Source organism: Ascaphus truei, chromosome 21 (genome assembly GCF_040206685.1).
Source record: "Ascaphus truei isolate aAscTru1 chromosome 21, aAscTru1.hap1, whole genome shotgun sequence".
Classification (NCBI taxonomy): domain Eukaryota; kingdom Metazoa; phylum Chordata; class Amphibia; order Anura; family Ascaphidae; genus Ascaphus; species Ascaphus truei.
In genome coordinates, this window is record NC_134503.1 from 7,097,871 (window position 1) to 7,125,385 (window position 27,515).

Here is a 27,515-nt window from a genome sequence, read left to right on the forward strand (position 1 = left end):
GACGGCTGAAAACGACACTCTTTACTTGATCTCAAGGAGTAGTGGGTCAGCAGTCATCTAGTCCGACAGATGGTCCCTCTACACGTGTAGAGTCCAAGACTCTCCGTCTCAGGGTGGCAAGCAGGTCTGTCCTTAGGTGAAAGTCCCGGAGCACAAAGCTCAAACCGGCATGTAGCAGCCTCCGTCAGTGCCCGCACAACTGAACGTCACTCGCATACCGCTTCTCCTCGTGGAGCGCCCGATGATGACGTCACGGACCACTCATCCACTTCTGGAGGCACCTGCTGGAGTACACAGTGTACGGGACAGCGCAGGATACACGCAGCAGCACAGGATACGATACACGCAAGATAAAGACAGCAGCACTGGCTATCACACAAAAAACAGGGGAACACACACTGGAAGTGTTCTTAAAAGCACGGGGGTACAAACAATGAGCAATGACACCCTCCAACGCATTTCGTAACACCAGGTTACTTCTTCAGGGAACGTCACTGCACATTTGTATTTACTTTGATGTACTCAGAACTAATTACTTTTGAGTAAAATTCACTTTTTAAACTATACATCACTATGTGCGTTGTGCGCCCTGTTCTTTTGTCTTTTCACAAGAGGAAGGGGTCTGCTGAAGCAGGCAAGTTGTGAATTTGTTCCAGTGAGGTCCAGAAATGGCCTTTATTTTTGTCACGGGAGACTCCAGGTATGGGTAGGACCTCAGTGGCCGGAACAGCAGGGATAGGCAACGATCATCTGTGTCACAGGCAGGGGTCCAGGGCAGGCGGCAATACTCATAAACGATGTCACAGGGAGGGGTTGGAGGAAGGCAGAAAGGGTACGTAGTCGAGGGTCACAGGCTGGGGTTGTCAACAGGAAATCCACAGGCCGAGGAACGGGAGCATGACGTGGACAGGGGAGCAGGACTGGGACCAGGGAGCAGGACTGGGGAAGCAGGAGCGTGACTGGGATAAGCCAATTGGTAGGCATGGACTTTTCAATAATTAAACCTGGACTCACACAGGAACAGGGCAGGGCAGAAGGAGTCTGGAACATAAAACAAAGGCAAGCAAGAACAGAAGACAGGAAGCTATAAAGGCAGGCAGGGACAGAAGACAGTAGAACCAAGAGGAGACAGACAGAGGAAAACCCAGAGAAGACAGAAACTGCAGCACTCCCGGTGGACAGACAAAAGAAATTGAAGTGGAGAGGGAGAACTAATAACTTATGTCAGGATTATTCCTGACAGCAACAAAAGTTGTCTAATGCCAAAATCAACTACACAATTATGAAGAAATAACTGATGGCTATCCGAGTGGCGTTCCTTGAGTGGAGACACCTTTTGGAGGGGGCAGAACATGAGGTGGAAGTATGGACTGATCATAAGAATTTAACAGATTTACAGACTGCATGCTCTACCAATCAACGCCTGGCTCGCTGGGCCTTATACTTTTCGCATTTCCAATTCAAAGTAACTTACAGACCAGGAAAGAATAATGCAAAAGCAGATGCTCTTTCATGTAAAGATCCGCCTACGCCTTTTCCAGTTTCTCTAGAATTGGTTCTACCTCCTGCACAGGTATTGACTGCAGTCCAAATACAGGCATACCCCGCTTTAAGGACACTCACTTTAAGTACACTCGCGAGTAAGGACATATCGCCCAATAGGCAAATGGCAGCTCGCGCATGCGCCTGTCAGCACGTCCTGAACAGCAATACCGGCTCCCTACCTGTACCGAAGCTGTGCGCAAGCAGGGAGACTATAGAGCCTGTTACAAATGTGTTATTTACATCAGTTATGCACGTATATGACTATTGCAGTACAGTACATGCATCGATAAGTGGGAAAAATGCAGTGCTTCACATTAAGTACATTTTCGCTTTACATACATGCTCCGGTCCCATTGCGTACGTTAATGCGGGGTATGCCTGTATGTGACAATTTTCTTCTCCATGTCAGATGGGCTACTGATAGCGACAGATTTGCTGTAAATTAGGAAGTAGTATTTTTTTGTGTGGTTAGGATAGGGGTTTTAGGGTATGGGCTTAGGTTAGAGAGTTTTAGGATAAGGGCTGAGGGCAGGGCTGTTTTTAGGGTAACGGCTTAAGGTAGGGGGGTTGAGGGTAAGTGCTTAGGGTATGGGGTTTTAGGGTAGGGTTTTTTTTTTACCTTAGTGGCCGAAGCTTCCGGTGGTGGAGTGAGTCGCGGCGAAGCACCGGCGACCATTTGGTTGCAGCGAAACAGCTGCGACCATATGTCCTAGACCGAAACTGGACTACCTTTCTAGGAACCGCAAAGTTCTCTTATAACAATTCCCTGCATATGCTACCCTCTGGGCTGCCGGCCCTGGCCCCTGCTTTGTCTGCATACTCCTTTGCCTTCCCGGATCCCTGGGTGCCATTCCAGCCCTCCCCCCCTGACCCCATGTACTTTATCTGACTTAATGGGACTCCCCCTGTGGATATCCCAGTACTCCTGATACTAATGGGGATTTGTTACTTCAACTTCCTGCATATTCCCAGTACTAAAAAATGAAAGAAATCAAATCACTTATTTTGAATTGTATTTTTTTTTCTAGATGGAAAGAATATAATATATAAAAATAAAACCCTTACATACCGGTAGAATATTTTCTCCAGTGTCAATATTTACAATTTTACATGACCTCCATTTATATGGGGGATAAGCAATCAAGGAAGTGTGATAAAGTGCTCAGGGGTACCGCTTATCAGCAATAGCAGGGTTAATAGTTCCACTCATTCATTATTTAGGAATAGACTTTACCGCTGAAGCTTCACTTCTTTTAATTGGTCCAGGTCCAGGTATGAAGCCTTGCTGGTGCTGTGGATGAGAAGAGACAGTAAATGGTACAGTGCATCTCACTACTCTCCCCCGTGGGATCAACAGGGCAGCTTTTTGGTTCACTGATGTCATGGCATAGAATTAGTGGGGCTAGAGTACACACTGTTGTGTTCTTCTGACACAAGGGTTGCTTCTTGGCTCCTGGTCCTCAATGCTCAGATTTCCATCCAGGTCAAGCTTTGCGATCGTGATGGAGATGTAGCCATGTTATTACACTCACCGCTCTCTCCTGCGGGGGACTCCCACTTAACATTCGGGATGCACATTGATACCCTGACAACCAAGACCTATGCCAAACTAGGGGTACTTTACAGGAACAAATCCTCCCTAAGTCTCCTGGTCAGAAAGCGTATCGCACAGCAGATGCTAATGCCAATTATTGACTATGGAGACATAGTATATGGCTCGGCTCCTCAAACCCACCTTAGCAAACTTGACACCCTCTACAATTCAATTTGTCGTTTTGTTCTCCAATGCAACTACAACACACATCACTGCGAAATGCTCAAAGAACTAGATTGGTCAACACTAGAGTCTAGGCGCAAAGTTCACCTTTCCTGTCTTGCCTTTAAATTCTTCATGGGCAAGCTACCCAGCTACCTGAACAAGCTCCTCACCCCTACCACCTGCAGCACTTATCACCTGAGATCAGACTCCAAAAGACTATTCATGGTCCCAAGGCTCAACAAAGTATCCGGACGTTCCTCCTTCTCCTTCCGTGCACCCCAAAACTGGAACAACCTACCAGAGACTCTCACATCCACCACCAGTTTAAGTTATTTCAAATCTAAGGCTGTCTCACATTTTAACCTGGTCTGTAACTGTTTCATACGCTCATAATATATATTTTCTTTAACTGTGCACGCAATGTCTTGTATATAATGTATACCCTGTTCATTTATGTAACTGTACTTGTAACCATGTACTATTTGTTTTACTCTGTGCCCAGGACATACTTCAAAACGAGAGGTAACTCTCAATGTATTACTTCCTGGTAAAATATTTTATAAATAAATAAATCGCACTATAACCCGGCCCCCTTCTAACTCCTACCTGATTAAAAACAATGGCCGATTCTCCTGCTTGTACTTTGTGTATGTCCCACTGCATTGTGCTAGCTGTTGCAATAACGTTGGCTACATCTGTAGTTTACATAAGCCTATTTTGACTTATTCTATCCATTATGTCACTTTCTATAATTATAAGGGGCATCAAACCAGTCAGGCTGCTATAGTAACAATTACAAATGCAGAACCTGGCCTGAATTAACCGGTGGTCAGTAGCCCGGTGGCAACCCTAGGCACACAGCCATGAGAAACGACCAGTCAACTAAAGGAGATCAAATCAATAAAGTGTGAAAGCAAATCCCAGCACAGCACTGAGTGCAGCAGCCTCACTGACGCTTGCAATACTGGGAATGGCATCAGTAACCCAAGTACATGCAATTATAACCCCTGGGGTGAAGACTGAAATAATCTCATTGGTTTGTGATGTTCAGTTTTAGGGCGGCATTTCAAGACGGTGCAGCAGAAGAAACAAATGAAAGAAAAAAGGAGAAATTAGCAGAAAACGAGAGAAAGCTGTGATCTTTGTGTTCATGTGCATGCAAAAAATGAGTTTAACACTTAAAAAGTACAAATTTATAGAGAAAATTAAGCATATTTTGCATAAAACAGTTTCACATTAGTGTGCCTAATTCACTATAAAAAAAAAAGAATAACTGTGAAACGCTTAAACTGATCTCAGACAAGGACTGCTGGGCCCCTCTAGTGTGTGAAGACTTTTTGAAATATTTATTGTATGAAGGCAAAAAGTTCACATAAAAATGATGAGTGCACGTATTAGGAAGTCATTGTAAGAAAAGATACTTTGCCCAAATGACAAGCTGCAGGAAGGACACAGTACACAGTAGTTGGTGAAGCCAACATTTCGATCCACTAAGGGACCTTCATCAGGCTTCTTCACCAACTACTGTGTGCTGTGTCCTTCCTACAGGCTTCTCGCCTGGGTGATGAATAATTTGAATTGATATATTCTTGACAAAGACTCTGTTGGGAGCAGAAACATTAAATAAATTAATATTCCATCTAATTATGGAGTGCTCGTTATGTGCTGAATATGTGTGTATAATATATACGCATCTCGGTGTCCTGACAAGTTCCTTGTTACACAATGACTGATCAACTTAATTATATGCCTGTTTGGAACACAATTTTTTTTTAACATAATTTAAGAGCATTACATCATTTGCAGTACACCTGAAAGTTAAAGCTAGAACTACTCACCTCACTGCTTTGCACGGAAACATGGCCCTGGGATGCCATTCACTGTTTTCCAAGGTATGCCTAGAATGAGATGGTATCCATGAGAAATGAGAGGTGCACCATTGCACTATTGTCCAGCACTGATAAAGGCCTCTCGGCAGTGGTTGAAGTGGTTTAATAAAAGTAGGAGAACACTGAATAGATATACATTTATTAAACAATGGGACGAAGGTCTTTGGACTGTATTTTAAAACAATGCAAGCAATATTTACACTGTACAAATAGTATGTGGAAAATAATTTCTAACATAACATTTTACCTTACAAAACACTGAAACTACATTTGTAAATAAAAAAAAGTAATGGTACTCAAAATAAATTTTTTTTCAAAATCACAATTCAGCCACTGTTTGGCTAGACGTAAACATTGGTGGCCCGTGGGGTGCCATGGTATCTCTAGGTTGCACCCTGAAGATACGGCCCATGTCATGGGAACGTGTATATACATGTATTATTGCTGTGTTCCCCCTGTGACTGTATGTCCCTGTCCCTTCTTCTGTGTTTGTATCGTATTGTTTGTGGTATTGTTTGTATTGCTAAGTGGGATTGGACCCATTCCCGAAGTAACCTGTTTGGGGTTATAACGCCGGAACCGCTGGGGCTAGCAACTAGTTTCTGGTACCGCTACACCTGGCTAGAAGAGGCAAAGCTTTGTGGGGCAAAACCCAGAGTGTCGGGGAACCCCTTCCTGGTAATCAAAAAATGATTCTTTTGCTGAACAGAATCAGTATTATATCCCTTTCCCTGAAACGCACGAAACTGCTAAGTTGCCCTAGCGTCGGTTCCAGAGGTCCTAGAAACTCCTTGCCAGGGTTCCCCAATAGTGGAGCCTGGGAGCCAGTAGGACAGCCTATCCCCACAAATCCTAATTCTTAGGAGGTTTCGGGGTTCACCCCAGTAAAAATGGACATAAGTTTATACCCAGAGGCTGACATAAAGGGCCCCCTGCTTACAGGTAACTCTTTGGACTTTGGTGTCATAGGTTGGAAAATGGCTTATCCTCCCAGCCCTGCAAATAGGGACTAGGAAAGTGAGTTAGACCTTACACAGGGATAGGAAGTTTATTTATTTTTGTGTTTCCTTAAACTGTAGTGTTTAAAGTGACGTGCTGAATAAAAGCCATGGTTTAATTTCCCCAACTCTGTCTCCCTGGTTCTACCATTTTATGTCTTGTTATCTGGTCCTAGTAGGGTTGCCAGGCCCTTACATATAAGATTGAAACTGGTAGTTTTGGAATATGTGTGATGTAATGATAGGAGCTCATTAAGTTGAAATATTTGTAACTTATCTACAAGAGATAGGAGAGTAGAGCCACGGGTCTTGGCGTTTTGCTGAGCCAGAGTTTAAAAATTCTCGTCAAACAGCTGCTGCTAGTACTTCAAGAATCAGGCCATAGATATTGAATACGGAGGAGATGGGTCAGAGTCACTTAAATGTACCGGGGTAAGAAAGTATTGGGAGATTGACTAAGATCTTATAAGGGGTATTGGAGCTTGATACCATCATTCAAATCAATAGCTGTTACGTCAAGTATTAGCTCTGATACTCCTAATCACAGTTTTGTGACTCCTAGCTTATAATGGAGAATGAATACTTTCTTGAAGTATTGGTTGGAAACTGAACACTTATAATAATAATTGTTTGTTGTATAGGGCTGCTATACGTAGCGCTTTACAGAGACAGTCCCTGCCCTGAAGAGCTTACAATCTGTTTTTGGTGTCGGAGGCACAGGGAGATAAAGTGACTTGCCCAAGGAGCTGACACCGGGAATTGAACCACGTTCCCCTGCTTCAAACTCAGTGCCAAGGTCAGTCTTTACCCACTTAGCTGCTTTTCCTCCCACAGAGAAAACTTATCTTTCTGTAATCTTATTGCTAAATCTGTGTCTAAGGCAGTGTTTCCCAACTCCAGTCCTCAGGGAACCCAAACAGATCAGGTCTTAAGGATATCCCTGCTCCAGCACAGGTGGGTCAATCAGCGGCTCAGTCATTTTGACTCAGCCACCTGTGCTGGAGCAGGGATATCCTTAAATCCTGACCTGTTGGGGTTCCCTGAGGCCTGGGGTTGGGAAACACTAGTCTACGGTAACAGTGTGATTACTATTGTATGTTTTTTAGTAAATGGGGATTCCATATATCTCACAAGAATGTGTTTCATATGCACATTCCTTATAATCTGAGCACTTTCCTTATAATCTGAATACACACACACTGTACAACAGGGCTCTTCAACTAGTTCTCCGAAGGGTCAGGTAAGAAAACATTTGGGAGCAGAAGGGCCACAAGCTTATTATAATGTCATTTTAGATACATTCAAAGACTTAAAAATTATAGCATTTCAACATTTTGCAACCATGCATATCATATTTACCATATACTTTTATATTGCAGTAATTTACAAGGGAGTTTGTGTAAAAAAAAACTACAAGTAACTGCCTAAGAAACAAGTATGAAACTAGCAAAGTCTAAGGACCAAATAAAGTGTGGCCAGTAACAAAATAGTTTGAAGAGCCCTACTGTGTATGATTTACAGTAGGTCTAAATAATAAAAATTATGTATAAACTCACCAGCTAAATGAAAAGATGAACAGTAGAGACAAACAAATGATGAAAATTATGAAAAGGCAATACTTCTTCCGACCGGACTTTCCCCCTGTAATAACAGTGACAAAGTCAGAGGGAAAAAAGCATCAGTGTTAGCTGTACAAATGCTATAATTACAGTTGTTTCTCCTTATTAGTCCTCACAGTCCAAACCTGGCTACTGTGTATCATGCTGAGTGCTCACATAGGCAGCAGCTGCAAATAATACCAGATGCAAAGTACAATGCAGCAGCAACCAGTCTTAAATAAAGTGCTTTTTAATTAATGTATCTGTCGACGTTTCCGTGTTAACTCTGGTCATGATGAAGGTGTGAGTTACCACCGAAAGATCAACCGGCACATTCATTAAGAAAAGCACTTTACGGGCGGGCCCCACTAATACGGCGGACACAGGCCCCCGCAGATAATCGCCTTAAACTGGAACATGGCATTTGTGCGGTCCGCACAGAAAACAAATTCACCTGCGACATCCCGTCTCTCCTCCCTCCTACTCCGTCCCAGAATGCAGCATTAATTAACTTATTAATACAAGATGTGCAAATTATTCGTCGACATTCGATTTTGCCTCAAATGTGGCGTTTATTCACTGCATGGTCACTATTCGCACATTCGACCTAACGTTGGATTCGTCTAGAAGTTCCAGACCCTTCCAGATTTTCACCATATACCAATTCTGCTAGAAGATACATGTATATGGGCACCCGCATCAAAACTATGGTAGATTAGCAAATTTGATTCTGCTAGTGGCAACAAAATCTAAGGGCACTAAAATAACAATAAAGACCTTTGCCACATGACAGTAAATCGATTGTTTACCTGTAAAAATGCCCTGTTGGGTTAGCTTGTGTGGGGCAGATGACAAGAGCAATTAAACAAAGTGTTTAAACACTAATCCAGCATTAAGAACTTTGATCCACACTACAATTAAAAGAGAGAGACGCCTGCAAGTAATTAATTTTTATTGGCATAAACATAATGTTTCTCAAGTTAAATGTCACACTTTGACAAGGGGGATAGGGTTCATAAACGAGAAACCTATTAGATTGATACTCTTGAAACTATTTATTTCGAAAATGTTTTACCAGGAAATAATACATTGAGAGTTACTGCTCGTTTTCAAGTGTGTATTTCCACCAAAAGGGTTAAATGAGGAATTAAATTGTAATTGCTTTCTTTGTTAATCTAATGAATATGATTAGTTTCCATTGTACAATGGAAATGTAAGCAGTGATTTAACATATGAAACATTGGTGTGCTCTGTGTGGTAATACTAATGTTGTGCCAAACGTAGTACATTGCTATCTTTTTGTTATGGTTAATATGGAAGGTGACCATGCGGTTGAGCGGTTGTCCTGGTGTCTCGAAGAGCTGAGTAAAACCTCTTGGAGCATCTATTTAAAAACCGGAACAGATGACACATTTTAATACCCCGTTGCTACTGCAGCTTGGTTTCCACCACTACCATCTCCTCTGCTGTCGGCTTTGGATGCTGGGCCCGCCCCCCGGAAAGCGAGCCCAACATCTGCAGCTGCCCGTGGGAGCAGCGCGGGACCTGAGGCCTTCCCAGTCCTGCCCTAAAGGTAAAGTGTGTTTTTTTTTGTTGGGTTGCTATGTGTTTTGTGTCTGGGGGCGGGCAGAGAGCTGTGTGTTTATGTAGCATAGGGAGTGGGGGGAGCTGTGTGTGTGTCTTGGAGGGGGGAGCTGTGCTTGTGTCTGTCTGTCTGGGGGGAGCTGTGTGTATGTGTGTCTGTCTGAGGGGAGCTGTATGTGTGTCTTGGGGGGAGCTGTGTGTATGTGTGTCTGTCTGGAGGGAGCTATATGTGTGTCTTGGGGGGGAGCTGTGTGTATGTGTGTCTGAGGGGAGCTGTGTGTGTATCTTGAGGGGGAGCAGTGTGTTTGCTTGTCTGTATGGGGGGAAGCTGTGTGTGTGTGTGTGTGTGTGTGTGTCTAGGGGGGCTGTGTGTGTCTTTGGGGTGAGTTGTGTGTGTGTCTTGGAGGAGGGAGCTGTGTGTGTGTCTTGGAGGAGGGAGCTGTGTGTGTGTCTTGTGGGGAGCTGTGTGTGTGTCGCGGGGGGAGCTGCGTGTGTGTGATTTATGGGGGTGGTGTTTGAGGAGGGGGGAATTGAGTGAATGTGGGGGTGTAAGAGGAGAGGCGCGTGTAGAGGGAGAGGGGGGTATTAAAGGGGTTGCACCCCATATTGCCACCCCCTGACCTCACCAGGGAGGCAAGGGGTTAACTGGACTGCGATCCAGGAATGTGGCTTACACCTTGTCATGTCAGGAAACTGTATGTTCCCCTGTTCCCATGTTTCATTATAATCCTGTATTTTAATGTTTTAAAGTGCATTTCTGTATCTCCAGTTCTGGAGGTCGCAGAGAGTTGAAATTTGGCCAATATGTGGAATCACTGTAGGCATTAAAAACTGGCAAATTTCGACCCACTGAGCCCACCAGAATGGAACTTATTAATATGTGTAGATATTAAAGTGTATATGTATGGTATTTTGGATCTGCTCTGAAAATGCAGACTGCATCTGCTATGCTAATAGGTCATGAGTGGCAGCCGGAGGATTGAGCATAAGTACTGTGATCAAAAGTTAACTGCCCTGATTGTTTACACTAGGAACCAAGTACTAATCAACAGACTCTGCCACTCTAATTGTTACCTGAGGGCGGTGAATCATCAAACTGGAGTGGTTTGCAAGTGTTATGTCTACACCTACAAACAATGCAGATCCTACCAGATACTTCATTTGGTAGACTGGACGTCGCCCCTGATTTAATTATGGGGCTACAGAAATAAGACCCTCAGAGTCCCAGTACACATGGGCTAATTAGCTGGGGGGCATGGGTTAATCTGTGTCTCCACGTTAGGGATTGGATACAGATAATTGTTCACCAATAGTCTGTATTAAATGTTAAGAATAGGGTTAAAGTTCAACCCAGATATTTGGGGTTCATTATATCTTGTCATAAGCTACCGTGACAGCGCGATGCAGAGCAACTGGACGGAAGATTTTTCAAACTACAAACTGTTTTGTTTTTTCGTGCGGCGGCCGCATCACTTGAGTGGTTAAGCCAATGAGGGCGAACCAGCCTGGTGACACGTCTGCCACTCTTCCCCATTGCCTCCCCAATTGCCTCCAGCTCAGTTCACCCATTGCTCGGGCGACAGGCACACGCGACGCCATGCGCTCGGTCATGCGTGCGCACCTACTATAATCTCCGCCTAAGAGAGGAATGTGAGAGGGGGAAGAGTTGTGGGAAAGAGAGAAGAGTGGAGTGAATGAGAGAGAGAGGGAGTGTGTGAGTGAGGGAGAGGGATGTGTGAGTAAGAGAGAGGGGTGCCTAAGTGAGATGGGTGCGTGAGAGAAAGAAAGGGATGGAGATTTTTTATTAACTATCTCTATCATTATGCGCATTGTATATGATTTGTAAACATATTTTTGAATTATAATCTCTCAACATAATTGGGATACAATTGAATAGGAAAATTAACCTCCATGTGTGCTACCACACAAATATATTATAATTAATGTGTATTTTCATGTGTTTTTAATATTGTCATAGTACTGTAATGTTTCGTTATCTTCTTGTCTTTTTTACACTGCATATTCAACATTGTTGTTAGATTTGCTTCAGATCCCTAGATTAACTTTATGAATGAAGCAGTTTATATGTATATAAGATCAATCCTGGATTTATAGACCGGAAGCAGGTGATTGTATATAATAAATCTGTTGTAATTACCTGTTTTACACCTGACAAAGGGAGGTTAATCTCCCCAAAATATTGCGTGGACTTTTCTCTATATCCAGTATGTGAATAAAGTCAGCAGATATCACTCTGATGGAAAGATACCCTGCAGTGTGGCGGTTCTTTACTGCAAACAAATCCTACGTTATGTCAAACCTGCTAATTATATGCTTCAGTGTGTTACCTCCATCACCACAGTGTCTCAAACCCGGCATTCATCTATTAATGCTGTACTGCCTTGAAATGCTTGACATTTCTGTAGGTAGAGTGTTGTAGACATCCTACGCCCTTAGGAGATGTGTAAGGGCAGAGACAAACTGTTCAAGAGGAGCGCTGAGAGGATTATCAGACATTTGCTGCAGCTAAATTTGACAGGTGTCTGCGGTTGGAGAATAGGGAATGTACTGCATAAAAAGATGGTTAGTGTCCCAGGCCCGTTAGCTGCGGGGGGGCCTGGCGGCTGGGCAAAGCAGTTGGCGCCGCCCTCTAGTTACCACCGGGCACTGGCTCTCCTCAGCTGCGGGCCTCCCTCTACACTTAACACATGCATGAATATTACACCCCCACTGTCACGGTAACTTATGACAAGGTTATAATATACACACCAAAAATATAACTGGGTTGAATTGAACACGGCTTAGATATGATAAATTAGAGTTTATTCCTTAAAGAAGGTGAACACACAAGATATACAAATAACAGGCAAAATATACATTTACTTAGGGGTTTGGACAAGAAAGCAATCAGGATACAGGATTGGCAATTTCTTCCACAATACAGGTTCAGATGTAGACATCCCGAAAAGACACGAAAGACAACTGAGGATAGGCTGGACACTGGTTTATATGCAATCTCCAGTCTATATCTTACTATAGAGTGTAGGTCATTGGAGAACAATTACCTGCACCCAATCTCTCCTTGCCACCTCACCTGAGGGGCACCTTAACACCCGCCCACTGGGTGGATATTATTCTAATCAGGGGGCTTAATTTCTCAGACCCCCTCCCACAAGCCTGGCGTCTTCAAGTCTAGCTTTGGCCAGGGTGCCCTTTGTCCAAGGTGTGAATTACCACACTTAGGGCATCATGCAGTAAGCAGCGAAAAAATGCATTAGCCAGTTTAGCAATTAGCCATGTTTTTGGCGTGTTAAACTGGCTGTATGCTCTAAGGGGCGAATCCCTGGCGAATGAATTAGCCACCACCATTTGATAAAATGGCTAGTAACCGGTGGCGAGACGGCTGCCTGGCGAGAAACTGCCGAGAAGCCGTCCCCTGCCGAGTTGTGTTTGCAGCAGAGAGAGATCCGCTGCTCTCTCGGCGCAAACATCAGCACAATAAAAATTATTTTAAAAACCATTTTTATTCATAGTGTTCATGTGCAGGGGGTCTCCGGAGCTGAACCGCATTGGTTTCAGGTCCGGGGACCGCCTGCTTCCCGAGATACAGGCCCCTTTATGAGGTGCCGGTATCCCTCTGCATTTAAAGGTCCCGATCACGTGACCGCGGAATATAAACAAAGCAGAGATATACCGGCACCCCTAAAGGGGCCTGTATCTCGGGGAGTAGGGGGTCCCCGGACCTAAAACCAAAGCGGTTCAGCTCCGGAGACCCTCTGCACATCTACACTATGAATAAAACACACATATCAATAAAGACTCGTTCCTTACCTTTGCGGCTATGTGATATGATAGCGAAGCAGCATGAATGTATTTTTAATAATACTGTACAGTGAGCAGGGGGTCCCCCGAGCTGAACCGCATCGCTTTGTGGACCAGGGACCCCCTGCTTCCCGAGTTACAGGCCCCGGTATGTGTGATCGTGTGGGCAGTGTCGCCGCCATGTTTATAGAGTCCCATACGCTACGTGCCCGCAATAAACATGGCGTCCACACTGTAACCGATGCCCCAAACCGGGGCCTGTAACTCGGGAAGCAGGGGGTCTCTGAGCCACCTGCTGGCTTACAGGACTCCTGAGTCTCCCGCTTGATGGTATTGGGGAATTCACCAGGACTGGCTCGTGAGGTAGTGCTGAGATCGTACTCACATTTGGTACAGCACCTCCATCTCTTCCAGATCCCCACGACAGCAGGGAGGAGTCTCTGGAAGAGAACCCCTGGGTGCAGCTTCTCCCTGAATGACTCCAGGCTCAGGCGAGAAGGTTCTTTCAATCAAGGCAATCTTTATTAACATCCTCCATGGCAGACTGCCCATCATAGCGGCTGGTCTTTAGACGCACATGTTAAAGTTGCCCACCTCAAGGAAGTCCCCCCCCCTGACTCTCTAATAGAGAAAGGGAATCTCTGCCACCTCTCCCCTAAGGGAGGGCCACAATCTGCGCCAGAGCCCTGGCACAGTGTGGATCAGATTGCCACACTCTGCAACTGACACTTGACAGACTTGATCTTGAACTCCACTCTCACAGAACTGCTAACGTTAGGAAGTTATGCGTATTATATAGCTTCCAGACGACCCACCCCTGTGTCACTATTAGTGGACAAAGAGCATGCTGTCACTTCCTTTGCTACATATTACACCTCACAGGGGTTTGAGGCCAATCCTCATGATAACTTCTGGCAAACCTGCCCTCTTAACAGGGATTACTGCACAGAAGGAGAGAAGCATGTAACCCCAAAATTACACAGGGCAACATATATATATATATCCAATACATATAAAAAATACCCCAACCCCCCCAATACATATAAAAATACCCGATGCTGAGTGGGGGGAGGTGGGTTGCTGCGGGGGCGCCGGCAGCTGGTTACAGCAGTTGCCGCCGGCCCCGGTGCAGGCACCTGTCTCTCGATGCTGCTCCCGCGCGCGCCGGGTCTCCCTCTCACGCCGACGCGCCGGAAGCTTAACCCAACCTACTTCCGGCGCTGCCAACAAGGAGACCCGCAGCAGTGCAGCGTTTTTTTTGTTTTTTTTAAATGAACTGGCGCCCGGCCGCACAGGGGGCCAGGGCGGCCGGGCCCCCCTGACCAACGGGGCCCGGGACGCTAGTACACTTTGTCCCTCGCTGTTGGCGGCCCTGCAGATAGGGACCATGTGGGGAAATCTGCATGCATTACCAGGTGTGGTGCATTACCTGTCAGGCTCACAGGAGGCCTGAGCATTCACTGATGGGAACCTGGGGTGTATCCTGGAACGTACTTGCAGCGCCTCCACCTGTGCAGGATCCTAGACTGTAGAATACCCATGACACAGGACCCACATACAGTAACTTCATACAGCAGGTTATGGTTAAACAGTTTACTATATGCAGAATAAGAACAGAACACAATATACCAGCATGACATTAGTGTCACCCTGTAACACTGGCCTCACTAGGCCGTAACCCCATACCCTATACCCAAGAGTCGCCCACCCCAGTGTGAGACAGCGCTGGTGCAGGAAACTGCAGGGTGTGTCCACACCTGGTCATGCAGATGAGCTGTACTTGGAAATTATCCCTTGATCCAGAAGCTAATCCAAGACGCCTCCACTTCAACGGTGGATAGCTCCCGCCTGGAGTGATCCACCATTAGAATGTCTCTGCCTCTGAAGCTACAGAGGGTAATTCACCAACACAACAGTGGCCAAGATATCCACACTTCCTGGTTGTGACCCTCACTGAAGCTGGCTCTACAGGACTCTGTCCCTATCCTAGGGGGCGTCCCTGTATCAGCCACAAATTGAGGGTGAGTTGAGCCTAACTGGGGCCTAAGGGGACATCTCTGGCCTAGTGCAACGGCTAACTTGTCTCCCTGCACATACAAAAGAGAAAGAGGACGGGAGAGCCCACTCTTGTGATGCTAACCAGGAGCAGACTATGCTTTGATATGATTTATCAACATCTTCATTGCAAAAGACAGTTCATGAGACTCAGGAATCCAAATGTCCAATGTAATAAAACACACTCCCATACCATGCCACTAGCCTATATAGGTATATCTTATGTGGTAATCTGGGTATTGTGCAAGACTGATCACATAAATGAAGTAAGGTAAGTTACTCACTGCTGACCTTGGGGGATTTCCTGGTCCTGTCGGCGTGCTCCTACCCAGGAGTATCTGCAGAAAGTGATAGAAGAAACGGCGGTGCAACTGCTGCAGCTGAAGACAAATAGTAACTCAAAAACTGCACTGCCAAGATCTAGGTGCAAAAATGTATTATAGGCCCATTGAAAACAGCCAAAAAGGTCACTCTGACGCGTTTCACGTGGTATCCCACGCTTTATCAAAGAGAAAGTAATACAACCGATCGCATACTTAAATACCCATAATTCTCTCTCCTCCCCTGTGACGCTGCATTACTAAAGCCAATCGGAAGCGTCACACCCCCATTGCTAGCGTGGGGCACGTAAGCCCGAGACATAGCCAGCTGAGCTGCACTGTTTGATTGTAAGGGAGGTGGAATATCCTCCCAGCTATGACGCGACGGCCCGTCTGGCCAATCAACTGCCTGATAGGACGGGTGATCGTGAAAAGTAAATAAGCAGCTTTTCAGGGCATATAATTGGAAGAGAGAGATAATGGGTATATTACTCAATAACATAAAACATACTGGGTCAAAGGTTCATGTACATAATTCATTTATGCATATCATTGTAATTGAGGAAAAAATGACCCACATGATAATGTTTAGAAAAGTTAAAACCACTATCAACACTATAGTGAAAAGAATAAAAACACACACAATTGCTGTAGAAATACCCTCACAATACACAAAATATACACTTAGAGTCTTCAATGGTTAAACCACATTAATATTACCAAATCTATCTATATATTTCTGAAAGCGTCTTATGTGTCTGTGTCTGTATGTGTCTCCCTGTGTCCCTAGCGGCAATCCCATTGGACCTTGGCCCAGGCCAATGAGATTGCTCCCTTGGCCCACCCGCCCCCGCACACCTCTCATTGGCCTGAGGCGGAGTGACGGGCCAAAGGAGACACACACACACACACCACACACACCACACACACCCTCACCCCCTCCGTCCTCCCCATCACGTGCGCCGCCCTGCACCGGCTCCCGGACGGAGGGGAAGTGCGGCCCTCCTGCCGCCAACTTCAGGCTCCTCCCCCCTCGCTCTCAACCGGCTCCCGGAAAGACGGAGGGGAAGCGAGGCGCGGCCCTCCTACCCCAGCCGCCAAAGCACCCTTACCTCCCCGCCGCTACCTCCCCGGCACTAACTCCCCGCCGCTCCCTTACCTCACTGGCGCTAACTACCCAGCGCCAACTCCCCGGCGCTACCTCCCTGGTGCTAACTACCCGGCGCTACCTCCCCGCCGCTACCTCCCCGGCGCTAACTCCCCGCCGCTCCCTTACCTCACCGGCGCTAACTACCCGGCGCCAACTTCCCGGCGCTACCTCCCTGGTGCTAACTACCCGGCGCTATCTCCCCGCCGCTACCTCCCCGGCGCTAACTCCCCGCCGCTCCCTTACCTCACCGCCGCTACCTCCCCGCCACTAACTCCCCGGCGCTACCTTACCTCCCCGCCACTACCTCCCCGGCCGCTGGGGGGCCAAGCAGCCTCCTCTGATATGTGTGTGTGTGTGTGTGTGTGTGTGCGTGTGTGCGTGTGTGTGTGTGTGTGTGTGTGTGTGTGTGTGTGTGTGTGTGTGTAGGGACATTTTACTCCTGCCAACAATTTGTGCCTCACTTTCACCCTACCCCTGCCCTTCACCCCCCCTGCCCTTCACCCCCCCTACCCCTGCCCTTCACCCCCCCTACCCCTGCCCTTCACCCCCCCTACCCCTGCCCTTCACCCCTCCCCCTACCCCTGCCCTTCATCCCCCCTACCCCTGCCCTTCACCCCCCACCCCTACCCCTGCCCTTCACCCCCCACCCCTACCCCTGCCCTTCACCCCCCACCCCTACCCCTGCCCTTCACCCCTGCCCCTACTCCTGCCCTTACCCCTGCCCTTCACCCCCACCCCTACCCCTGCCCTTCACCCCCCACCCCTGCCCTTCACCCCCCACCCCTACCCCTGCCCTTCACCCCCCACCCCTACCCCTGCCCTTCACCCCTGCCCCTACTCCTGCCCTTACCCCTGCCCTTCACCCCTGCCCCCTACCCCTGCCCTTCACCCCCACCCCCTACCCCTGTCCTTCACCCCCGCCCCCTACCCCTGCCCTTCACCCCCCCTACCCCTGCCCTTCACCCCCCCTACCCCTGCCCTTCACCCCCTCCCTACCCCTGCCCTTCACCCCCCCTACCCCTGCCCTTCACCCCCCCTACCCCTGCCCTTCACCCCCCCTACCCCTGCCCGTCACCCCCCCACCCCTGCCCTTCACCCCCCCGCCTGCCCTTCACCCCCCCCGCCTGCCCTTCACCCCCCCGCCTGCCCTTCACCCCCCCACGCCTGCCCTTCACACCCCCCCACGCTTGCCCTTCACACACCCCCCCCACGCGCCTGCCCTTTGACTGATGTACGCACACAAACCCTGACAGGCGCACGCAGACACACCCTGACTGACGCACGCACACACCCTGACTGACGCACGCACACACCCTGACTGACGCACGCACACAAACCCTGACTGGCGCACGCACACACACACACACACTGACTGACGCACGCACACACAGACACTGACTGACGCATGCACACACTGACTGACGCACGCACACACACACTGACTGACGCATACACACACACGTACTGATGCACGCACACAACCCCTGACAGCCGCACGCACACAATCCCTGACAGCCACACGCACACACACCCTGACGCACGCACACACACTGACTAACTGACTGACTGACACACACACACACTGACTGACACACACTGACTGACACACACACACACACACTGACTGACACACACACTGACTGACACACACAAACACACTGACTGACGCGCGCACACACACACATACACACACACACACTGACTGACACACACACTGACTGACACACACACTGACTGACACACACACTGACTGACACACACACTGACTGACACACACACTGACTGAAGCGCGCGCGCACCCCCACACACACACACACACACTGACTGCCGCACGCACGCACACACTGATTGACGCAAACACAAACACTGACTGCCGCACACACGCACGCACACACTGACTGAGGCGCACACGCACGCACACACTGACTGAGGCACACACACACACACACACTGACTGTGTGTGTGTGCGTCAGTCAGTCAGTGTGTGTGTGTGTTTGTGTTTCTGCGTCAGACTCACTGACGAGCGACTGACGCACACACACTGCATGAAGCTGTAAAGGGGGACAAACAGAGCTGTAAAGGAGGGGGGGGGACTGGATTGATGTGAATGGGGGACAAACAGAGAGAGGGGGGAGGAGAGAGAGAGAGGAGCGGGAACATTACATCCCGGGCAACGCCGGGTCTCTCAGCTAGTCTACTATATATTTCTGAAAGCACTGTATGTTTGTCTGCATGGCCTGTGTCCCTAGGGCCAATCGCATTGCACCGTTGGCCTGTCACTCAGCCTCAGGCCATGCCCGCCCCCACACACCTCTCATTGGCCTGCGGCCAACACCACTGACACAATGTCCCACCCCTCACTGACTCATTGGCCTGCGGCCAACACCACTGACACACTGTCCCACCCCTCACTGACTCATTGGCCTGCGGCCAACACCACTGCCACACTGTCCCACCCCTCACTGACCTTTGGGAACGCTTCAAAGCACCTAACACTCACTGCTCTGGGAGATTTGGAAACGCTACACAGCACCTAATCCTCACTGCTCTGGGACCACGCTTTAAAGCAACGAATCCTCACTGCTCTGGGGCCACCTCTCAACCCACAAAACCCTCACCGCCTGCTACCACAGATCAGGTACAGAATCTGAACTATATAAACATTGCTTTCAGCACTCCAACATTACACACGCTTACACAACACCGCACGATCACCTCCACACACCGCACGAACACGCAGCGCATACCGACGGACAATGCCTCTTAAAAACACCCCCCTCGACCACCACCCCCCCCCCAACCTCATGCACACCACGAACGCACGCCACAGCTCTCCCGCTATCGCAGCCCTTCACCCCCACCCCCACCCGAACAGCCAACGCACGCTGCTCCTCCGGAGGCCGCAAAAACCACACAACCTCATGCACACCATGAACGCACGCCACAGCTCTCCCGCTACCGCAGCCCCTCACCCCTACCCCACCCGAACAGCCAACGCACGCTGCTCCTCCGCAGCCCCTCACCCCCCCCCCCACCCGAACAGCCAACGCACGCTGCTCCTCCGCAGCCCCTCACCCCCCCCACCCGAACAGCAAACGCACGCTACTCCTCCGCAGCCCCTCACCCCCCCCCCCCCACCCGAACAGCCAATGCACGCTGCTCCTCCGCAGCCCCTCACCCCCCCACCCGAACAGCCAACGCACGCAACTCCTCCGGAGGCCGCAAAAACCACACACACACACCATTAACTTCCCCCCCCCTCACGAGACCACTATCATACTTACATAACCACCCGACAACGCACGCAGCTACTCCGGAGCCCACAACACCCACACACACCATGACCCCCCCCCCCAAATATCCCCCCCCCAAAACCAGTCTTATACTTACATCGGCACCGGAAAACGCACAAAGCTCCTCCGGAGCCCACAACACCCACAAACACACACACAAACAACAATCACACACACAACTAACAGCACACACACGCCCTCACACACGCACGCACACAAACGCACTCACACATGCCACACCCCCTCAGCCACACACCCTCAGCCACAAAAACACACACACGCACAAACACACCCTCGCCCACATGCAGTCAGCCACGCCACACGCCCTCACCCACGCAACACACCCTCACACACGCACACAAACCTCCTGTGCTGATACGACACACAAAACAACACTTCAACACACCACTACCTACCCCCCACAACACAACCAGCGCTAAACACCCCAACACACCCAATCCACTGGGAAAAAAAACTCCCATTCACCATGCTGACAAACACACTACACTCAATACAATGCAAATTTACACGTCTGACCAACTACTCCCCTTGCACATCAACACCCCACCCTCCCCAAACCTATACACCAACACACACCCTCCGCTGCCAAGACACCTACCACAGGAACTCAGCTCTTCGTTTAAATAAAAGTGATTTGAAAAACAATGAAAATGTATCCGTCTGTCTCATTTATTGCACAAACACTCATCTCACCACCACTCACACACATCCACACAACACTCACCCACACAACATGCCCTCATACACACACACACACCAAAACCTCCTGGGATGATATGCCACACACAATAACTACTCAACAATCCCCTACCCCCACAACACCCTGTCCGATGGAAACACACCTGACCTTCACCATGCTAACACACACACTAAACTCAAAATAATGCTAATTAGCACTTTTATGACCAACATACACTTGCACCTCAACCACCACACCACCACTCCCCTACAACGACAAAACAACCCACAAACAGGCACACCAACACCCCCCCTCCGCTCCCAACACACCTCACACAGCCAGTCGGTTGTTTGTTTAAAAAAAGAAATATTTTAACACCATACTACTTTCACAGTATCTCTCATTTGGGGAACAAACACTCATCACATACACACACAACACTCACCCACACACAACAAACACTACACAAAACACACACAACCAATACTACACCTACCACACAAACAATACTACAACATACACACACACACCCACAAACACGCAACACTCACACATACACACACACAGCCAACACACAACCAACAGTGACACATAACACTCAATCACACACCCACCCAACACTCACATACCCAACACTCACCCACACTCACAACTCTCACTCACCCACACAACGCTCACACACCGCACACTCACTAACACATCCCACACTCACTCACCCACACACTCACACACACACTCACCCACCCACACCACACTTACACACCCACACCACACAAGCAACAATCACACACAACACAAAAACAAACTACATACCCACACCACACAAGCAACAATCACACACAACAACAAACTACATACACACACTATTCACCCACACACAACCAACATTCACACTACACTCACAAACAAACACACACAACATTAAAACACACACGCCATCACCCACCTCACACACACGCCCTCAGACACGCCCACAGACACGCGCCATACACACACACATGCCCTCAGCCACGCCACACACACACATGCCCTCAGGCACGCCACATACCATCATCCACAACACACACACTTCCTCAGACATACTCGCAAACACACGCAGTCAGCCACGCCACACGCCCTCACCCACGCCCTCACACACACAAACCTCCTGTGCTGATAAGACACACAAAACAACACTTCAACACACCACTACTTACCCCCCACAACACAACCAGCGCTAAACACCCCAACACACCCAATCCACTGGGAAAAAAACCTCCCATTCACCATGCTGCCACACACACTACACTCAATACAATGCAAATTTACACGTCTGACCAACTACTCCCCTTGCACATCAACACCCCACCCACCCAAACCTATACACCAACACACACCCTCCGCTGCCAAGACACCTACCACAGGAACTCAGCTTTTCGTTTAAATAACAGTTATTTGAAAAACAATGAAAATGTATCCGTCTGTCTCATTTATTGCACAAAAACACTCATCTCACCACCACTCACACACATCCACACAACACTCACCCACACAACACGCCATCATCCACACACACCAAAACCTCCTGGGATGATATGCCACACACAATAACAACTCAACAATCCCCTACCCCCACAACACCCTCTCCGATGGAAACACACCTGACCTTCACCATGCTAACACACACACTAAACTCAACAGAATGCTAATTAGCACGTTTCTATTTCTTGATGCTCCAGGTGGAACAGGCAAAACATTTCTAATAAATTTACTCCTTGCAGAAATCAGAATGCACAATCATGTTGCACTTGCACTAGCATCATCTGGCATTGCAGCCACACTTATGGATGGAGGAAGAACTGTGCACTCAGCTCTTAAATTACCGTTAAACATTGCTCATGAAGAAAACCCAACCTGTAATATTACAAAAACATCTGGCCAAGCACGTGTTCTTCAAATTTGCAAACTTATTGTTTGGGATGAATGTACCATGGCGCATAAAAAATCACTTGAAGCCCTTAATAGAACCTTGCAAGACTTGCGTAACAATAAACAAATAATGGGTGGCGCTGTCATTCTTTTAGCTGGTGATTTCAGACAAACCCTTCCAGTCATACCACGATCCATACCAGCAGACGAACTTCATGCATGCCTCAAATCCTCTATTTTATGGCGACATGTCAAACATTTCCCATTAACAACCAATATGCGAGTCCAACTTCTCGGCAACTCAAATGAACAACTTTTTGCACACACCCTTCTTCAAATTGGTGAAGGTACTTTACCTACTGACTTGACATCAGGTGAAATTGCTTTTACAACAAATTTTTGTAACATGATGACATCACTTGAAGATCTCATACATCACGTCTATCCAAATCTCTTACAGAATTACACAAACCACCAGTGGCTCTGTGAAAGAGCCATCCTTGCTGCCAAAAATACTTCTGTCAATGACCTAAATCAGCGGTGCGCAAAGTGGGGGGCGCGGGCAGTTGCAGAGGCCCCGCGCTCTTCCCCCAGGCATTTAAATTAAATGCCGGGGGATCGCGTGAGGCCCCTGCAACTATTTACTTACCGGGATTCAGCCGTCTGTGTTGCGTCGCCATGGCAACGCGGCGTCAATAGACGCCGCGGCACCATGTGACCTGACGTCACACGCCCACGCAGCGTCATCTGACGCGAAAGAAGGTAGGCAGGGGGGCGCGAGAGCCGGGGCAGAGTGACAGGGGGGCGCAGCACAAAAAGTTTGCGCTCCCCTGACCTAAATCATCAGATTCAAGACATTTTTCCAAACACAATTACTCAATACAACTCAATCGATACAGTTGTGGATACCGATGAAGCCGTCAACTATCCACCAGAATTCCTACACTCCCTGGAACCATCGGGAATGCCACCACATCACCTCCGGCTGAAAGTTGGATCACCCATCATGCTACTTCGAAACCTACACACACCTAACCTTTGTAATGGAACCAGACCGTGCATCAAAACATTGATGCCCAACCTAATTGAAGCTACTATCTTAACTGGCAACGCCAAAGGCCAAGATGCCTTCATCCCCCGCATTCCACTCATTCCAACAGACATGCCTTTTACTTTCAAACGGCTACAGTTCCCCATCAAACTAGCTTTTGCTATCACCATTAACAAAGCACAAGGACAGTCCATCAAGTGCACTGGTATCAACTTACAATCACCATGTTTCTCCCATGGCCAGTTATATGTTGCGTGCTCTAGAGTTGGATCCCCCCAACAATTGTACATCTTTGCTCCAAATGGAACAACCAAAAATGTGGTTTACAAACAAGCCTTACAATGAACATACACTTTGGTTAATTTCCATCACCTATCAATATTGTCATACCAACTTAAACAAACCACAAACACCCTCAATGCACTGCACTATTCTTTTCTTAACAACAATTTTCCCAACACACACTTCAACATGACATTAAATACACTACTCTCAACAATGGACAGAACCATATTTCAACAAGCCTTTCCAATCAACACATTTTATAAACTAACAACCGTAACAAATAACATACACTTCGCTAAATTGCCCTCATATACATGTTCTTTCTACTGCTGTTGCTTTAAAAACACAATTTTCAATAATATTACATAACATTTACATGACATTACAACTTTCAAATACAACATTTACACATACTTATTCACACTTCACATCCCGGGCAACGCCGGGTCTCTCAGCTAGTTCTTAATAAAAATAAGAAAGACTTTTCATTTGTTTGAGTTACTATTTGTCTTCAGCTGCAGCAGTTGCACCGCCGTTTCTTCTATCACTTTCTGCAGATACTCCTGGGTAGGAGCACGCCGACAGGACCAGGAAATCCCCCAAGGTCAGCAGTGAGTAACTTACCTTACTTCATTTATGTGATCAGTCCTGCACAATACCCAGATGACCACATAAGATATACCTATATAGGCTAGTGGCATGATATGGTAGTGTGTTGTATTACATTGGACATTTGGATTCCTGAGTCTCATGAACTGTCTTTTGCAATGAAGATGTTGATAAATCATATCAAAGCATAGTCTGCTCCTGGTTAGCATCACAAGAGGGGGCACTCCCCTCGTCTTTCTCTTTTGTATACATTGACCAAGTGAGGGCTCCGGAGTGGACATGATTCAATGCTTATGGTAACCACACTGCAAGACTAGGTGCTTTAACAAAGATTATAGTGGCACTTTTACCCTCACAATCCTTTTTTCATTTTTTCATTTTTTATTTTTATTTTTTCACCAAGGTGGATAATAAATTGTTATTATTTTTTATTTTTATTTTTGGAACAAGATTACCATATATACATTTTTTCCTTTATCAACTCAATATTGGACATTGTGATTACAGGACATTGTTTGTTATGGAGGAAATGGATGATGTACCCATAGTGCTTAAATCTTATACATATATTAATGAAGACATCACTAATAGAATAAGACAAGCAGAATATGTTTTTGATGGGTCTGGTGCAATCCCTTGCAATGATTCCGCGGATTTAGCCACTTATTTTTTCCAGTTGGAGAACTTGTTAACATATGATCTGAGGTTATGGTGGGACATTACCTCATTGGAAAACTACAAAAGCGTGAAAAGAATCCCACGTGGCCTCAGTCAAAAAGGCACCCACTTTTGGTTTTATTACTAAAGAGTTTGAAGAGAGTTGGCGCAAGGTTTTGGATGACTGTTCTAATCGTCTAATGCAACTCATTATAGATGTTAAAATGCAACAGAGATTTGCTGTAGGAAAAGATATTTCATCTTTAAGAGCCAAACTCCATGAATTTGAATTTATGGAAACTTTTCCAACCAATAATGAAAAACTCCTAGTTAATATTAAAAATGTGGATAAAATCATTATTGCAAAGAAACAATCCAAGTTTCAAAGGGACAAAATGGATTATGAACGTAATCAGATCTATACGTGGCAAAGACCAACTTCGACCCCTACTAAGGGAGGTCAACGTTACAAAAAGAAAACAAACTATAAAGGAAACCAATCAAGAAATACAACACAGACGCCCGCAAAATCCATTCTGAAAAAACAAAATGATGCATCAAGTATGGACTCAGATGCCTCAGATCTTGACTTCAGAGGTCATGGAGTCACCTTCTCAGAGGAATCAAGAGCATCCACGAGTTCCGCCAGGGGAGAAGATCAGGCACTCGGTTCTATTATAATTCGAGACAATCCATATACATCAATGTTTACACAGTCAAAAAACGGCAAACGCACAGAAGGACGAGAAGATCCCAGAAATGGAAACGATTATGGAAGGAAAGAGAAAAGAAAGAAATTTTAGATGGAGAAATTAATAATGTTATTAACATCTCTGGAGTGGATTTGAGTGTTGACCAGCTCACTTTATTAAATAGAGGCCTTAATTTTGTCCCTGATGCAAATTTTTCTTTGTTTGATATGGTCATAGACCTTCAAAAATTTACAAGAAAGTTATCATTGAAAAAAAATTTTGCAAAAAAAGTGGATACTGTGAATGTCTAGTCTTCAAATACCACTCCAGATGTGGCTACATCTCCTTTGGTTAGCAACCAAGACAATATATTTTCTTTCAAAGAAATAAGTGTTATTCATGATTTAGACAGTTTAATTGCGGAACAAGATGAACTGTCTGATGAGATTATTGATGTTGATTTGTTCTCTTTTCTGGATAATGTCCATACTGGGTTTAAAAAGAAGTCTTTATTCTGTCCCAATTTTGTGTAGGGCCCCCACTTGTGTACGTTTGAAAGATTGGTGAAGAGGGCCTTAAATATATTATCAAAAGGTGTGTCAGTTGGAACACACACTGTTAATCTCTCTCCATCAGAACGCAAACAACTGAGTGATTTACAAAAAAATAAATCACTCATAATCAAGAACGCAGACAAAGGGGGTGCCATTATTGTCCAATCAACACAGTCTTATGAAATGGAAGCTCTACGTCAACTTAATGACACTGTCTCATATTCCAGGTTACCATGCAATCCTACAGTTTCATTTAGGAGAGAATTGGTTGAGCTATTGGAATTAGGAAGAATTTTGCAAGTGGTAGACAAGAATGAATATGAATTTTTGTTAACTCCATGTCCCATCGTGCCGATATTTCACCATCTCCCAAAGATCCACAAATCACTGGAGAACCCTCCGGGGCGTCCTATAGTCTCCAGTATTGGATCTTTGGGAGATGGTCTTTCTCGGTACGTTGACTCGTTCTTGCAACCTCTGGTCAGGCTTCTAGCCTCATACATCAGAGACACAGCATACTTAATCATATTACTTAAGGAAATCCAATGGTCAAAATCTTACCGTTGGGTAACAATGGATGTCTTGTCTCTATATAGCATCATTGATCATGACCAGGGGATGACTGCTGTGCAATATTATTTACACAAATCAGATTTATCGGGAGCACAACAAATTTTCTTGTTAGACTCTATGAAATTTTTATTAAATCACAATTATTTTATGTTTGACAATCACTTTTTTCTTCAATCACGGGGCACTGCAATGGGGACTTCTTTTGCCCCATCTTATGCAAATTTATTTATGGGTTTTTGGGAGAGCACTCACATTTATGGTAGTAACAATATATTTAGAAATCACATAATTTTCTTTAAAAGGTATACCGATGACCTGATCCTGATTTGGGACGGTACTATTGATATGTTAGGTACATTCATTGATATACTAAATACAAACCAATTTAATTTAAATTTCACATTTGACAGTCACCACACAAATATCAATTATTTAGATGTTCATTTATATATTGATCTATCCTGCACCATCCA

At 46.6% G+C, this 27,515-nt stretch overlaps 2 protein-coding genes and 1 long non-coding RNA gene across 6 annotated transcripts in view; 1 reads left to right on the plus strand and 2 right to left on the minus strand.

Annotated features, from left to right (window-relative positions):
- Positions 1-27,515, minus strand: part of LOC142472072 (histo-blood group ABO system transferase-like) — a 178,775-nt gene that overhangs the window by 82,843 nt on the left and 68,417 nt on the right. The gene's annotated exons all lie outside the window — the stretch shown is intronic.
- The window catches only part of LOC142472078 (uncharacterized), a 172,124-nt gene that overhangs the window by 50,793 nt on the left and 93,816 nt on the right, over positions 1-27,515 (plus strand). For all 4 annotated transcript variants that reach the window (XR_012789589.1, XR_012789588.1, XR_012789590.1 and 1 more), the window contains one exon: positions 6,833-6,987. This is a non-coding gene — a long non-coding RNA (uncharacterized LOC142472078). The remainder of the gene's footprint in view (positions 1-6,832; positions 6,988-27,515) is intronic.
- Positions 1-27,515, minus strand: part of LOC142472073 (histo-blood group ABO system transferase-like) — a 44,739-nt gene that overhangs the window by 9,968 nt on the left and 7,256 nt on the right. Inside the window, exons 2-4 of the mRNA XM_075578793.1 lie at positions 7,748-7,832; positions 5,143-5,202; positions 2,780-2,836 (exon numbers count right to left, since the gene is read on the minus strand). Of these exons, the coding sequence (XP_075434908.1) occupies positions 2,780-2,836; positions 5,143-5,202; positions 7,748-7,832 (202 nt within the window). The remainder of the gene's footprint in view (positions 1-2,779; positions 2,837-5,142; positions 5,203-7,747; positions 7,833-27,515) is intronic.